We start from the raw sequence: 15,289 nt of genomic DNA, 5'->3' as shown, positions 1-15,289 counted from the left end.
AGGCGATGGGTCTCAGCAGGCGGAAGTGGGGGAGGCTGCCTTTGCCCCTTGCTGTGGAGAGAGGGGGCCACTGGCTTGTCCTCTCTGACACTTCCTACCTGAGAGCCCCAGCGACTTAGTTTCTTTTTCACTTTTTTTTTAAATTTATTTTTATTTATTTATTTTTTTAAAGATTTTATTTATTCAACAGAGATAGAGACAGCCAGCGAGAGAGGGAACACAAGCAGGGGGAGTGGGAGAGGAAGAAGCAGGCTCATAGCAGAGGAGCCTGATGTGGGCCTCGATCCCAGAGCACCGGGATCACGCCCTGAGCCGAAGGCAGACGCTTAACCGCTGTGCCACCCAGGCGCCCCCTCACTTTTTTTTTTTTTTTTAAAGATTTTATTTCTAAGTAATCTCTACACCCAACGTGGGGTTGAACTCACAACCCCATGGTCAAGAGTCGCACGCTCTACTGACTCAGCCAGCCAGGCGCCCCTTTTGTTCACTCTTGAGAAATGTTTAGAATTCATTACCTGAAACATTCTTTTGAATGTTACATAGCCTATTTTTCCATAAAAATAGAAAGTAAACTTTATTGCTTGTGTCTGTGATTCATTACCAGGTTCTGTTTCCAAACATGAGTTCCAGGCTGAGACAAAGAAGCTTCTGGACATTGTTGCCCGTTCCTTGTACTCAGAAAAAGAGGTGCGGTATCTGCTCATCGCGCCCAGTGCTAGCAGGGTTTCTTTGTGAAAAAATGATTTTTACGCTACTCTAGGGAAATGCCAGGTAGTGTAATAGCTGTGAGAACTCATTAAATTTGGACAGGTCTGGATCTTAGTTACCAGCAAGAGTATTTTTACTAAAATCTGTTTGGGTTTCACGGACAGATAGGCCCGATGATTCTTTGTGCTAGATTGATGCTGGGAGTTATTTTTGCTGATAGTTTAGAAGCTCCCCCGCCTGGGGGCCCTGGGGTTCACTTCTGTGGTGGTGGAGGTAAGCTTGGAGGCCCTGTGTTACCGTGTCACCTGGCTGGTGGTCACCAGGTAACTGGGTCACAAGGTGACCACTAGATGGACGGCAGGGCTGCGGGAGGAAGGCCCCCCAGCCCCGTGTGGACCAGAGCAGGGGCTGGAAGGCAGTGAGGAGCGACAGGCTGTGGGAGAAGTCGAGAACAAATGGTCCGTTGTGTCCATGCTCGTTATTGCTAGACTGCAGAGGGGAATTTTGAGGAAGTTAGGTAAAGCACAAAATTCCAAAGTTAAAAGGGACTTTTTAGGAAATACTTTCCAGTCTTGTACTGCTGCGTACTGTATTCAAGTATCCCTGTGATCTCCAGCTTCTGTCCTCTTGGGGTCACATCACCGAGCTTCCTCCCTCACCTGCAGGAGGAAGGTCTGTTTGAGGGAAAGGTGCTTCTTAGACAGACGGGTAGTTGGGCCGTGTGGCCCTTTCTTCCCCTGAACGTGGTAGGCCTTCGTTAAAGGAAGCCAGAGAGTCTTTCTTCAAGGGGTAGAAGAAACAGGTGTTGGGGGATATTTGGACATCCCTGGGCAAGAGTCGGGCAAGAAGTGGTGGCACGGGGCTCTTCAGGCTTGACGTAATAGATTGACACCTGCTTGATTTTCAGGACGGAGCAACAAGGTTAGAGTTGACTCCTTAAAGCTGTGTCAGGGAGAAGCCTTAGGCCTTGAGTCATTTTGGGACCTGCCCTCGAGAAACCGTCTCTGAGAAAAGGGGGAGGTCTTTATGCTTAAAACCGAATATTCTTTGGCAGTTCTCCCCCATGAACACACGCCGCAGGTGCCGCTGACCGGGGCGGCCGGCCGTGCCAGTGTCGTCTTTCTGCTTCCGTAGGTGTTTATACGGGAGCTGGTCTCCAACGCCAGTGACGCCTTGGAAAAGCTGCGTCACAAGCTGCTGTCTGAAGGCCAGACGCTGCCAGAAATGGAGATCCACTTACAGACGGACGCCGAGAAAGGCACCATCACCATCCAGGTACCTCCTCCTGAGTGTCCTAATGGGCGCCGGCCCTTTTCACTCCTGGGACAGGGGAGCCAGACCGGCCTTTTTGTTCCATCTCCAGTCTCCAGGTGATGCACTGTCTTCGTTGTTGACTCTTGTTTTAATTTACTATGAAAATAACGCTTGTTCAATATAGAAAATTTGGAAAACACAGACATACAGAAAGGAAGCAAGTTTAAAATCACCCTGTCATGTGAGGCTGACGACTGTTACCGTGTTAGCGTAGGTTTTTGGTGTCTGTACATTTATTTACATATCTACACATCGTTAGGCTATGTTATTTTTAGTGTTCTCTCTTTACATTTTTAACTGTACTTTTCGTCTCGTAATGCATATTTTCCCGTGTCATCAAATATCCTGTGGTACTATTTTTAATCGCACCCCGTTGTTTGGATCAGTGGTCTTGCTTTAGATGAAGCAATACTTAGGGCTCTTGTAACCTGAAAATATTAAGGTCAGAAAGACAAATGTGGGGGGTTCGTCAAGCAGTGGTCCTGAGGGGTACCATGTTGCTGGGACAGGTGCTGCAGGGTCTTGGGGCGGTGGCTGGAACGGGGGCCCGCAAGGTGGAAGGACGTGCTTCAGACGTTCCTGACCTGGGCTTCCTGCCTCTGCCAAGGGAGCTGGGTTTGGCCGCTTGGCATGGTGCTGGAGGGGGGCTCTTGTGCCGTCTTGTTGCTCGTGTCCTCTGGTCTGCGTGTGTGCACCTTTTATGCTGTTATTTTAAGAAGCTTTACTGAGGTAAGATTTATACGCAGTGAAATTCAGGTTCAAGTGCGCACATTCTGGTGACCGCGATGCCATCATGATTTCCTCCCCCCAGATCCCCACTCCCTTCCCAGCCCGTCATCCACTCTTGTGCTGTCTGCCCCTTTGGGTGTGCATTTTCTTTTTTTTTTTTTTTTTAAATCTTTTTTTTTTTTTTTTTTTAAGATTTTATTTATTTATTCGACAGAGATAGAGACAGCCAGTGAGAGAGGGAACACAAGCAGGGGGAGTGGGAGAGGAAGAAGCAGGCTCACAGCAGAGGAGCCTGATGTGGGGCTCAATCCCACAACGCCGGGATCTCGCCCTGAGCCGAAGGCAGACGCTTAACCGCTGTGCCACCCACGCGCCCCTGGGTGTGCATTTTCTAGAGTTGCATAGAAACAGAGTTTGGTCTGACTCGTTGCCCTCAGGAGAGTGCTGTGAGATCCCCCCGGTGCAGCGTGTAGCCATGCTGCTTCCCTTTTCTCCAGTGTCCACTCGCCACGTGATGCACGTTCGGGTTTCCAGTTTGGGGTGTTAGGAATAAAGCCGCCGAGGACACGTTTTCATTTCTCTTGGGTGAATGCCGAGGAGTGGGGCTGCTGGCTCCAGGACAACGTGTGTAACAGAGATGCCAGGCTGTCCGCAGTGGGTGTCCCGGCTTGCTTTCCTGTTGGTGGCTGGGAAGTCGCTGCTGCCGTCCTTGCCAGCGCTGGTTACTGTTGGCTGTGGAGACTGCGGCCATTCCAGCGGCTGAGCTTTTTTTTCTTTTTTTTTTTTCTTTTTAATTCATTTATTAGAGAAAGAGCACAAGCAGGGGGATTGCAGGCAGAGGGAGAAGCAGACTTGCTGCTGAGCAGGGAGCTGGATGCGGGACTTGATCCCAGGACCCTGGGATTGTGACCTGAGCTGAAGGCAGATGCCCACCTGACTAAGCCACTCAGGTGCCCCTGCAGCTGAGCTTTTAATGTGCATTTCCCTCATGATTAACAGTCAGTACTGAGCGTCTTGTCCTGTGTTTGCCATTTCCAGAGCTTCCTTGTGCAATGTCCAGATTTCTGGTTCACTTTTAATCAGGTTGTTTGGTTTTTTTTAATTGAGTTGTAAGACTTCTTCGTATATTTTGGATGTAAGTTCCATATCAGATACACACTTCGCAAATATTTTTTTCCCAGTCTGTAGTTTGCCTTTTTATTTTCTTGGTGTTTTTTGAAAAGCAAAAGGTTTTAATTATAATGAAGTCTAGTTTATCACTTTTTCCTTCTGTGTTCTATGTTTTTAGTAATGTAAGAAATCGCTGCCTCTTCCACAGTCAGATTTTCCCCTGTGTTTTCGTGTAGCAGTTCTGCAGTCTTCACGCGTCCTCTGTGTCTGATCGTGAGGGGGACTGAGGTCGGGTGCAGTTTCAGACTTTCCATCTGCTTTCCTTTCCCCGGTCGAGTTCTCTCGGGACCTTTGTCAAAAATCAGGGGACACAGTCTGTGCAGCTCTGTTTCTGGAGTCTCTTCTGTCTCTTGGCTCTCTGGGTCTCTCCTAGCGGGGTTGGTTCTGGTGCGGCCCGGCCCCCGTGACTAGAACTGGTCTCTCTGACAGCGTATGCTGTGACGTCTCCAGGTCCTGCCTGGCACGTGTAATTGAGGCCGCTTGCCCCCCAGGACTGTCTGCCCATGTCCATCCTGGCTCCCGGGTGCTGGCCTTGGAGCTTAGTGTGCCTCTCTCCTCAGGACACTGGCATCGGGATGACACAAGAAGAACTGGTGTCCAATCTAGGAACCATCGCCAGGTCAGGGTCAAAGGTAAGCCCCCCCCCCCCCCACTACTCCTTCCTCGGGTGCTACAGCTGCTGCCCCCTCAGGGCTTTAGGATCTGTCCTCAAGGCTGCCCCAACCAGAGAGGGCAGGACCCAGCAGCCTCCAGGCACCAGCAACAGCAGGAATGTTCTAGGGTGCCAGCTCTGTGTTGGCGCTGTGGGAGCGCTTTACCCCTCACAGGACCTCACGTGGTTTCTCTTCCTTATAGATGAAGAGGTGGAAATGAGTACTTTGTCCATAGCTAGAAATTGGCCGACCCCAGGCTCAAAGTCAGAGTCTGGAATGTACCATTCTGCCTCTGCGTTTTCTCCCTCACTCAGCGATTGCTTGAGGTGGAGGGGGCCTAGCAGATGTAGATGTCCTTCCTCTCCATCCTTAGTACTGTTGACGAGAATAGGCCACGTCTGTGGATGGGCGGCTTTGTGGGGGAGGAAGCGCCCTGGGGGTCGTGGCTGCCATGTGACCTCGAGGGGCGGGCGGTCACAGGACCTCTGCCAGCAGCGAGTTGGAGGCTGGTGGCTCTAGGCTGCCTGTGTGCCTCTCCTTGGTTTTGTGAGCCTAAGTGATGCCTAAAATGGTACCACGAAGTGACAAAAGTGCTTGAAATAGTCTAATTCTTGGTCCGAAGTGACTTGCAGAAATTCTACTTTTAAGAAACTACATGCCATAGCTGTTATTCCCTCCATTACATTTTTGGTTCTGTTTTTGTCAAGGAAAAGTCTGCCGTCATAGTAGCCACCAGCTACACGTGCCAGTTTGAATTTAAGTTAAATGTAATTTAAAACTTGGTTCCTCGGGCACACTAGCCCCCGTTTCAGTGCTCGATAGCCTGATGCTGTCCGCAGCCACCATATTGGGCCACGTCCAATGCTTCTGTCATCACAGACGGCGTCATAGCAATGAGTGTGTGTGTTCTTACTTCATTTTTATCTTAGAAATTTTGATAAACACGAGTTAGAAAAATTAAGTACCTTCTGATACCATATCAAACTGGAATGTGGTGTATACTGTTTTCCATGAAGCTTAGAATCTAGGAGACACGCAGAGGACGCATTTAGGAGAACTCGGGTGGGGGGGGGGCGGGTCACTCTATCTGTGCGAGACCCGCTCAGACCGCAGCCCCGCACGCCCAGGGAGTGTGGCCCACAGGCCCGCTGCCAGCAGGCAGGCTTAGGGACCTGAGTGAAATACAGACCCAGTCCCCCTGCTGTGCAGCTGGGGCTCTCTGGGCCAGTCACTTCACCCGGGCTGGACCGTGCGGTGGAAAAGCACTTAGCGTGATTGTCTTGAGGATGAAGGGTACTCCCCACCGGCGCTAGAGGAACGGACACGGGGAGTTACAGACGTCCGTTCCGCCTGGGGAGGGGCCGCCCTCCCGCTGACCAGCCTTCGCCACCACAGGCCTTTCTGGATGCGCTGCAGAGCCAGGCGGAGGCCAGCAGCAAGATCATCGGCCAGTTTGGAGTGGGTTTCTACTCCGCTTTCATGGTGGCTGACAAAGTGGAGGTCTATTCTCGCTCAGCGGACCCAGGCAGCCCTGGTTACCAGTGGCTCTCAGATGGGTAAGTGAGAGCGGTCCTCACGTCACACCCAGGGAGCGCCCCAGGGCCGCCACGGCCGAGTGTACCTGACGTGAGCCTCGAGGGTCAGCGGAGGTACGAGCGCTTCATGTGGAAAGTTACAGCCTCCTGAAGGAGTACCAGCGGGCCTTCCTGAAGTCCGAACCTCACTCTTGGGGGAGCCGGTTACTCTTTCCCCTCCAGGTGGTCCATGCTGTCTGTCCCTTAGCTTTGTGCTCTGGAGCGTGGCCTGTGCCAGGCGGGGCTCCTTTGTGAATGGATGGCTGTAGGACCGGCCGGGCACCAGGCATCCCCTGCTCCGGCGCAGCCTCACTGGCCTCTGTTCTGTGGGAGTTCCTGGGCTGGCTCAGGGCCTGCCCGTGCCTCCCCTGCTGGCTCAGGCCCGAGGAGCTGCCGTTTAAAGACGCTTGCTTGATCTGCAGCCTGCACGGGGGCCGTGTCTCACACGCTCCGTGGGTGGATGTTCCGGGAGAATCTTGAGAGTCCAAGGAGAATGGTACTTTGGCCAGACTGAAGCATGTACTTCAGTAAGCCCAAACCTTCATTTCCGAATCCTTCCCGGACAGAGTCTCCCGTCTGCCGTGGAGGTCCAGCGGTGCATGAGAGAGGGGCTCTGCTGGACCCCAGCCTGTCTCTCTCAGTCAGAACCACAATTTCTTGTTTAATAATGAAAAGGCAGTGCTCAGAGGAAATAGGCCAGTGTTTGACAAGGCACTTTGTGGGGGTGCGTCCCCCCCCCACCTTGTACTTTGGAAATGGTTTCTCTGCCTGGTCTCCGTCAGAGGTTCAGAAACATGGGGCGGGGGAGGGGTGTTTAGCTTGAGTTACAGGTGGTCGCTGTCATCTGCTCTTTCTGCCCGGTGTCTTATGGCATCGGGGCCACTTCAGGTGACCCTAGAGGCCACGAGGTGGTGGTCGTGATGGGGGAGCCCCACCCTGTGGCCATGCTCCCTGTTGGAGATGACAGTGGATGGGGGCTTAGCTGGGCTCAGAAATGGTGGCGCTCAGGCTTGTCTCTCTGTGTGTTGGTTTGGGCCCTGCTTGCGACAGTCCCAGGAAGAGTGACTGGACGGGCAGCGTAGGAGCCGTCAGCTCCACTGTGTGCAACTGGCTTTCCCTTTCCCACATCTTAGCTCTGGGGTGTTTGAAATCGCTGAAGCCTCGGGAGTAAGAACCGGGACCAAAATCATCATCCACCTCAAGTCAGACAGCAGAGAGTTTGCCAGCGAGGCCCGGGTTCGAGGTGAGCCTGGGCCGTGGGGGATGTGTGCGCGGTGGCGCCCGGTCAGCACGGTGGGGCGGGCGTTTCTCGGGTTGGTCGCCTGGGCCTGCTGGTGCCGTCAGGTTTTGTTCTGTCTTCTGCCCTCGGTGGTTGCACATGGTGCTTTCCCCGTCCCCGCTGTGTTATGAAATGCTTCCCAAAGCCCGGTGGTCTCATCCGGGTCTGACTGAATGCTTATCCGAGGTGCCGAGTGCTTTCAGGATTAACATTAACCCACATGACTATGTTTATGCCACCAAGAAGGTGTGGGGGTTCGTGGTGGCCTGGGCCTCAAGACACCTGTTCTCGTATGAGTTCTGGTGTCCTGCACAGGCAGGACAGTGTACCTGCCATGCCGTGGCCTGGCTTCATACCTGTGACACTGCTGGTATGGAGTCGTCCTGGCACGCTGTGTCACCCCCGCAGCCACTTCCAGAGCTTTTGTATCCAGAAGCTTCTTGTATTCATTGTTGGTGCGTTTTTTGTCTTTTCAAGATGTGGTGACAAAGTACAGTAACTTCGTCAGCTTCCCCTTGTACCTCAACGGAAGGCGCATTAATACCTTGCAGGTGAGACCCTCGGCTGCCTGAGGGGCTCGGGGGGCTGTGGGGAGCGGTTGGTACATTCCAGTGCTGGACAAACAGAGTTGGGGCTGGGTGGCGCTGTCCGAGTGCCAGTGCGGGGGGTCCCTCGTGGAAGGCCAGGTGCACAGGTGCAGGCAGGTCCCAACACCTCTGCGTCCTGTCCACGTGCACCGTGTGCAGTTCAGCAGTCCTTAGTGTGTTCACAGAGCCAGAGTCTGCTCTAGAACGTTCTCACCCCAAAAAGGAGCTTGCCCGCATTAGTAGTCACTCCCCATCCCCGCCGCCCCCATAGCCCCGACACTTCATGTCCATGGAATCAGACACTGTGGGCTGTCTGGCTTTTCACCATAATGGTTCCAGGGTTCATCCGAGTTGGAGCCCGCATCAGTCCTCTGTTCTTTTTTTATAGTGGAGTCACATTCCGCGGCTCGACCATGTTTCTTTGTCCATTCGCTCGTTAATGCATTTGTGATGTCCTCCAGGCACCTGCAGACCCTCTGGGCTGGTCTTTCCTAATGCCCTGTACTGGGGAGGGGGCCCTTGTTCTAGAGTCTCTTGTGTGTCTTCGTGGGCACCCCTCCTCCCCACACTGGAGTGGGTGGGGCTGAAGACGGGGGGGTTTGCATCTGAGCCCACCGCCCTGGTGTGTCCCATGGACTGGTCCTTGGGTCATCCTGGGGGCGCACTTGCCTGCGCCCAGGGCCACAGGCTCCAGTGGCCCAGCTCTGCGTGGTTGTTGGGAGGACACATCTTAGACACCACGTCCTCATGTATCTCCCTTTCCAGGCTGTTTGGATGATGGACCCCAAGGATGTGGGCGAGTGGCAGCACGAGGAGTTCTACCGCTACGTCGCTCAGGCCCACGACAAGCCCCGCTACACCCTGCACTACAGGACGGACGCACCTCTCAACATCCGTAGCATCTTCTATGTGCCGGACACGGTGAGGCCCGGCAGGCGCGGGGCAGGGCTGCCAGTGCCTGTCTGCTGCTGCTGGGGCGGGCGCCTCCCCCATGGCGATAGCGTTCTCCAGCGCCTGTAGCATGTGCCTTGAATGGTGACAGGTCAGCACAAACATCACAAAAATTAACTTGGTAGCATCAGAGCAAAAGCAAAAATCATGCCTCCAGGTAGGTGAGCACAGGGAGTTAAAGCGAGGGGGGTTTTCACGTGCCATCTTGGCCTAGAGCAGAGACGTTTGGCCGCACAGGCCTGGGCTGTTGTAGACCCACGCGGAGTCCCTCAGAGCAGCATGCGAGTGGCCTGTGTCCGCGGTGCGCGCCTCACCTGTGCGGCTAAATGGGGCTCCGTGGTGCTCCCATGAGCTGGTGGGCACTCCATACTTGACCCCCTGCTCACAGCAGCATGGTGAAGGCTCTGATGAATCCTGCAACAGGGAAACCTGCTCGGGGGTTGGAAGAGGTTCCTGGCCTTTTCTGACTGCTGCCCTCGTAATGCCCCATGGCTCCCCATTTTGGAAAGCACCTGAGACCCTCACTCCTGAGTGAGTTCCGCACACCAGCACCAGCCTGTCCCGGGACTTGTGAGGAATGCAGAATCTCAGTGTCCCCAGGACCTCCTGCGTCCGTTTCCATTTCAGCAGGATCCCAGTGTGATGTGTGTGGGGGCTGCAGGTTTAGAGCAGGGGTCGGGGGATGGCTGTGACTTGCTTGGACTTCACGGGCTGTGCACATCCTGGAGCCCTGCCCCCCCTAGCGTGGACGCCCTTAAGCTGCAGATGAGCCCGGCTGTGTTCTAGGAAACTGCATAGACCCTGCGGTTTGGATTTCACGTATTTTTTACATATTGTGGAACATTCTTTGTTGCTCTCTTTCACAGCCATTTAAAAGCGTACCAGTTGTTGGGGGGGGGGGGCCTGGGTGGCTCATTCGCTTAAGCGTCTAAATCTTGTTTTGCGGCACAGGTCGTGATCTCGGCCCTGGGATCGACCCCCAAGATCGAGCCCCGAGTCGGGCTTTGTGCTGAGCAGAGAATCTGTTTCAGATTCTGTCTCCCTCTCCCTTTGTCCCTCTTTCCTCAAATAAATAAATATATTAAAAAAAAAAAAAAAAGAAATAAGGGGCACCTGGGTGGCTCAGTTGGCGAAGTGTCTGCCTTCAGCTCAGGTCATGATCCTGGGGTCCTGGGCTGGAGCCCCACATCAGGGTCCCTGCTCAGCAGGGAGTCTGCTTCTCTCTCTCCCACTGCCATTTCCCCTGCTCATGCTCTGTCAAATAAAATCTTAAAAAAAAAAAAAAAAAATGAAAGTGGACAAGCCGTTCTGGGGCTACCCCAGCCAGGTGATGAGCTGGATTTGGCCCGTGGCCATTAGTTGCTGACCCCGGGCCCCTAGCGGGTTTGGCTCTATTTGCGGGCACTTGCGGGTTGTGGTTTATGTCCTCCAGCGGGAACGGGCTGGGGGATCCGCGGCTGCCCAGGGAGGGCCCACACCGTGCTCTCCGTCGAGAGCGCGTAGGGCTCCTCCCTGGGCTTTGGGCTTCTGAACGGAGGGTGGCCTGGCCTCTTTCTTCCCCTGGGTCCTCACACTCCCCCCGCAACTCCCCGGCACAGGCCTCCGTGGGGTGGTTCTCAGTGTCGTCCTCAGAGCTCCTCGACACTGCTCTCTCCTCGCCCCCAGAAACCATCCATGTTCGATGTGAGTCGGGAGTTGGGCTCCAGCATCGCGCTCTACAGCCGCAAGGTCCTCATCCAGACCAAGGCCACCGACATCCTGCCCAAGTGGCTGCGCTTCGTTCGCGGTACGGCACTGACCCCGTTGCTGTGACGGGGCTGTGTGTGTGAGCTCTGGCATCAGCAGGACTTGGAGGGGCCGGACGTGTTGCCCTGCTGAGTCTCCCCTCTGTGTCCTTCTCCAGTTTGCTGTCACCCGTGCATGGTCTAACTTTGTGTCAGGCCCCCGGGGAGGCGGAGGGGTGTGCAGTGAGGGCCGGGCAGAGCCACGGGCACCGCGAGGGTCCTGACGGCCCGTGTCTCACTCAGGCGTGGTGGACAGTGAGGACATCCCCCTGAACCTCAGTCGGGAGCTCCTGCAGGAGAGCGCGCTCATCAGGTAAGCGGCCGAGGAAGGGCCCGGGCGGCCCCCAGGGGGCCCCGGCGAGTGTGAAGGAGTCGAGAGCCAGGTGTGGTGCTGCGGCAGGACCAAGCCTGGGGGCCGTGTGTGGGGACATGCGCCCTCCTTTGGCCATCCTAGGGGCCACTCCAGGCATGCCGCCTCTGCCTCAGATGACGATCCCAGGAGGAATCTGACCTTGGTCCAGAAGGTCACTAATGGCGTGAAGATGATCCTCTTTTGGAGAGGTCGCTCTGGAATCCCTGTGGGCTGAAGTGGCTGCATTTCTTAGCTCCCCACCCTGACGGTAGCAATAGCTACTGTTTCCTGAGAGCTGACGCTCCCCTGGCACCGTCGGGAGCCTTTCCTGGGCAGCCTGGGTGGGGCCACCAGCTCATAGTTGCAGAAACAGTTACAGACCGCTGACACCAGGCAGTGGGTGCACCTGGACTTGAATCCAGGTGCTCAGGGGCGGGAGCAGCATAGTGACTGCAGCCCGGCACACAGGGCCTGACTTTGGAGTTGTCGTCCCATTACTGGCGATGTTCACCTGGCATGTGACGAAGGAGGTGTCTGCCTGGCGTCTCCGTGTCCTGTTACTCTTTTCCCCTTTGGAATTAATACACTATTATTAAGATTTTATTTACTTATTAGAACGTGCGTGCACACGCACTAGCAGGGGGAGGGGCAGGGGCAGAGGGAGCAGCAGACTCCCTGCTGAGCAGGGAGCCTGACGAGAGACTCGATTGCAGGACCCTGGGATCATGAGCTGAGCTGAAGGCAGACGTCCAGCCAGCTGAGCCACCCAGGTGCCCCACTTCATCAGACTTTGTGTCTTTATTATAGTATGTGTTCATTTTTAAATACCTAAAATTTCTTTGTAGGAACTGACTTGCCATGTTGTTCAGTGGCTTCTGATCTTACTGTCATCATGCATCTTGATGCCCACACTGCCTCCAGTGTAGCCAGCAGGCAGAGTCCGGCCAGCCTGGCTCCTGTGCCCTTTGACAAGCCCCACCTTGCTTTCAGCATCCTCGCTTTTGGCACAAGATGTTCCAGGCTCTCCTCCTTTTTCGCCTACATCTTGTCCTGACCCCAGAATCACTTACTCCGTGAAGAGGCCGTGGTTCCTTTGGAACATGGTATTGAGAAGCCGAGATCTGGGCCCTAGGGATGCCATTGCTGTTGGGGTGTCCTTTCTCCCAGGCCCCCTTAATAGTCAGCTAAGGAATATATGAAGTCTGTGTGTGGATGTGTGTACATACACCAGTGCTTGTTTCTGTGTGTGGCGAGTTCACGGATGACCAGCCGGCACCCCTGGAACATCCTGGTCTTGCCCCTTCCCGTGTGTGCTCCCTCTGACCCTGAGCCATCTGCCTTGTCATCCCTAACCCGTGGAGCAGTGACCAGTCCCCCGCCATGTAATCAGCTTGCTGTGACCACCCCTCTCCCCTCACGCCGGTGCCCCCCGTACCTCCTGGGCTCTGACCTTCCACACCAGGCTGCATGGTCACCCTCCTGGGGCTCGACGTCCTGTCCTAGCCACTGAGGCTGCCCCAGCCTCAGTGCTGTCCCATCCCGCCCTCTGGCTGAGGGACTGAGGGGTTGGGGACAGGAGCAAAGAGGGAGAGCTTAGGGGAACGTGAGACTGTTTACCCCTACCCTGTATTATTACAGAAACATGGTAATTTCGCTTTTGTAAAAGAAAGGCAAAATATCAGGAGTGAAATATACCCTTGATTCCACCGATGAAGCCGCTCGTAGTGTTACACCACTACACGGTGCCACAGTAAACACCCCGATCGCCCAAAGTCCGAGTTTGTACAGCTGGTTGTGCCCGTGGGGATGCTGCCGCGTCAGTGTGGGTCCCGACGAGACACTGCGGCGCACAGGAGGCGGTAAGGACAGTCTTGGCGCACACGCACTGTGCCCTGCTCTGTCCGCGTCGGGATTTTTCTGCATTTCTTCTAGCACAGGCACTTTCTCACATCCTTAAGAACCATTAGACGATGGGCTCTTTGGCCAGGCAGCTTTTTACGTTCCTTCAACCCAGTCTTCCCCGTTCAGCAGGGGGGCTGTTCCGTGCGCCCCCGTGCAAAGCCGGGTCCATAAAGCTTGCTGACTCTGGTCTCCGGTGTGATCTGCAGTGGGAACCGAGGCCATGGCCTCCACAGGGGGGTTGGTTCGCATTTCCGCCTCTCGGGGGCGCGTCTCCCCAACTAGGGTTTGTCAGGGATCCCCTTTCTTTTTGCTTCACGTTTTGTAGTTTCATCAAAATGGTGTCATTTTCACTTTGACTTTTAGTGGTAATGAATGTTTTTCTTGCCTTTCTGACCTTTTGTATTTCACAGATGTTGTGTGTGATAAATGCATTTCTGTTCTGTAGGAAGCTCCGGAACCTTCTACAGCAGAGGCTGATAAAATTCTTCATTGACCAGAGTAAAAAAGATGCTGAAAAATATGCCAAGTTTTTTGAAGATTATGGCTTGTTCGTGAGGGAGGGCATTGTGACCACCGCTGAGCAGGAAGTCAAGGTAGGGTCTGGGTTTCTGGGCCTTTCTCTGGGCTGCCATGGGCTGTGGAGGAATCCAGTGGAGTCCAGAAACCTGAGCTTCCCGGGACATGACTGTGGCACAGCTGGACGCCACGCAGGGGTCAATAGAGGCAGCATTTGGTCTCTGGGCCTCTGTCGGGGGACACAGCAGGCCTGACACTGCTTCCCAGAGCGTCCTTACTGTGTCCTGCAGCACTGAGCTCTTCCCGCTGATGCTGGAAGGAGGTGGGCATGCCTGGTCTCCTCCCAGAAGAGTTTGGGTTGCTCTGGAGATCACAAGAGGCAGGGAACAGGGCAAGGTGCCTGGTTCTTGGGGTGGGAAGGGCAGTGTGATTGGTGGAAATCCTTTACTGTGGTGTCCCTGGGGTCAGAGTGGAGTTTAATTACTTAAAAATGATATGAGCATCCCATAAACATTTTTGTCAATTTTAAGTTGCCATATAATTCACATACCATAAAGTTCACCCTTTTATTTATTTATTTGAAGATTTTATTTGAGAGAGAGCGAGCGAGCAAGCACAAGCAGGGGGAGTGCAGGCAGAGGGAGAAGTAGACTCCCCGCTGAGCGGGGAGCCTGATGTGGGACTCGATCCCAGGACCCTAGGATTGTGACAAAGCCAAAGACACTTCACCAACTGAGCCACCCAGGCGCCCCAAAATTCACCCTTTTAAAAAGTGAACAGTTCAGTGGTCCTTCATGCATTCGTACAGCCACAACCATCCAGTTCCAGAATGTTCTCATCCTCCCCCCCCCCCCAAAAAAAAAAAAAAGACACCCATGCCCATTAAGCAGGCACTCCCAGGCCTGGGGTTTATCTTCTGCACCAGAACAGCAGGAGGTGAGGAAGGAGGTGATCCAGCATCTGCGGTTCCCTGGGGGTTTTCAGGCCGTGGGGCTTGGACTCAGGCCTGCCTTGCTGTTGGCTGGCCGCAGACTCCTCCAGCTCCTGGTCCAGGCCTGTCTGAATTTCCCTGTGCTGTCAGTTACGTGTTTCTGGTTAACAGCACCTGGGTGGCATCTGCATCCCCATCGTGCCATTTCATCAGATGTTGCCTCTGAACAGCTCCCATCTTCCCCGTGACCCTCTCTCCCCACATGTCTTTGCTGGATAATCGAGGAGAAGTCCGTGGTGTGGATTAGGCAGAGTTTAGGTCTCAAGTCACATCCGGACTGGTGGCGTCAGGGACCCAGGCCCCTGCTTGTTGTCACTCTTTGGTCATTAGCAGGCAGCTCCCACGTTGAGAGGATAGGACACCAGCAGGCATGTTGACTTCAGTTGACAGAAGGAAGAGGACGGAGCCCCGTCCCCCACCAGTACATGTCCACTATGGTTTGTACCCCACTTCTGGCTAGTTCATGCTGTGGGGAAGCCTGGGAATGTGGCCTCCACACTGTGTCCACATGCCAAGACACAGGGTCAGTGACTAGAATGGACAGAGGATGCTGGGTCCAGGAAAATCTCTGCCACAGACAGTGTCTGGCTACTCCTAGGACAGGACCGGAATGCCCTTCCCCGCAGGGCCCTGGACCACATGGGGTGAAGGTTCTCTCCAGGGTCCCCCGAACTTTTGAAGTGGGACCTGACGGATACCACCAGAGTCCCCACAGCCCCCAGGGGCTGAGCGCTGTCCCTGGGCCCGGCATCCCAGGGTAAGACCGGCCAGAGCCCTTC

At 54.6% G+C, this 15,289-nt stretch overlaps 2 protein-coding genes across 3 annotated transcripts in view; one reads left to right on the top strand and one right to left on the bottom strand.

Moving 5' to 3' along the window:
- Positions 1–15,289, bottom strand: part of DNASE1 (deoxyribonuclease 1) — a 67,012-nt gene that overhangs the window by 2,549 nt on the left and 49,174 nt on the right. The window lies entirely within an intron of this gene.
- TRAP1 (TNF receptor associated protein 1) overlaps positions 1–15,289 on the top strand; it is a 43,709-nt gene that overhangs the window by 22,113 nt on the left and 6,307 nt on the right. Inside the window, exons 3-12 of the mRNA XM_026520447.3 lie at positions 605–687; positions 1,843–1,983; positions 4,482–4,553; positions 5,970–6,130; positions 7,282–7,391; positions 7,905–7,978; positions 8,780–8,935; positions 10,631–10,751; positions 10,993–11,062; positions 13,449–13,596. Coding sequence (XP_026376232.2) covers positions 605–687; positions 1,843–1,983; positions 4,482–4,553; positions 5,970–6,130; positions 7,282–7,391; positions 7,905–7,978; positions 8,780–8,935; positions 10,631–10,751; positions 10,993–11,062; positions 13,449–13,596 — 1,136 coding nt within the window. The remainder of the gene's footprint in view (positions 1–604; positions 688–1,842; positions 1,984–4,481; positions 4,554–5,969; positions 6,131–7,281; positions 7,392–7,904; positions 7,979–8,779; positions 8,936–10,630; positions 10,752–10,992; positions 11,063–13,448; positions 13,597–15,289) is intronic.

Source organism: Ursus arctos, unplaced genomic scaffold, assembly GCF_023065955.2.
Source record: "Ursus arctos isolate Adak ecotype North America unplaced genomic scaffold, UrsArc2.0 scaffold_2, whole genome shotgun sequence".
Taxonomy (NCBI): domain Eukaryota; kingdom Metazoa; phylum Chordata; class Mammalia; order Carnivora; family Ursidae; genus Ursus; species Ursus arctos.
Note: the sequence above shows the minus strand (reverse complement) of the source record. Positions and strands in the feature narration are given on the sequence as shown.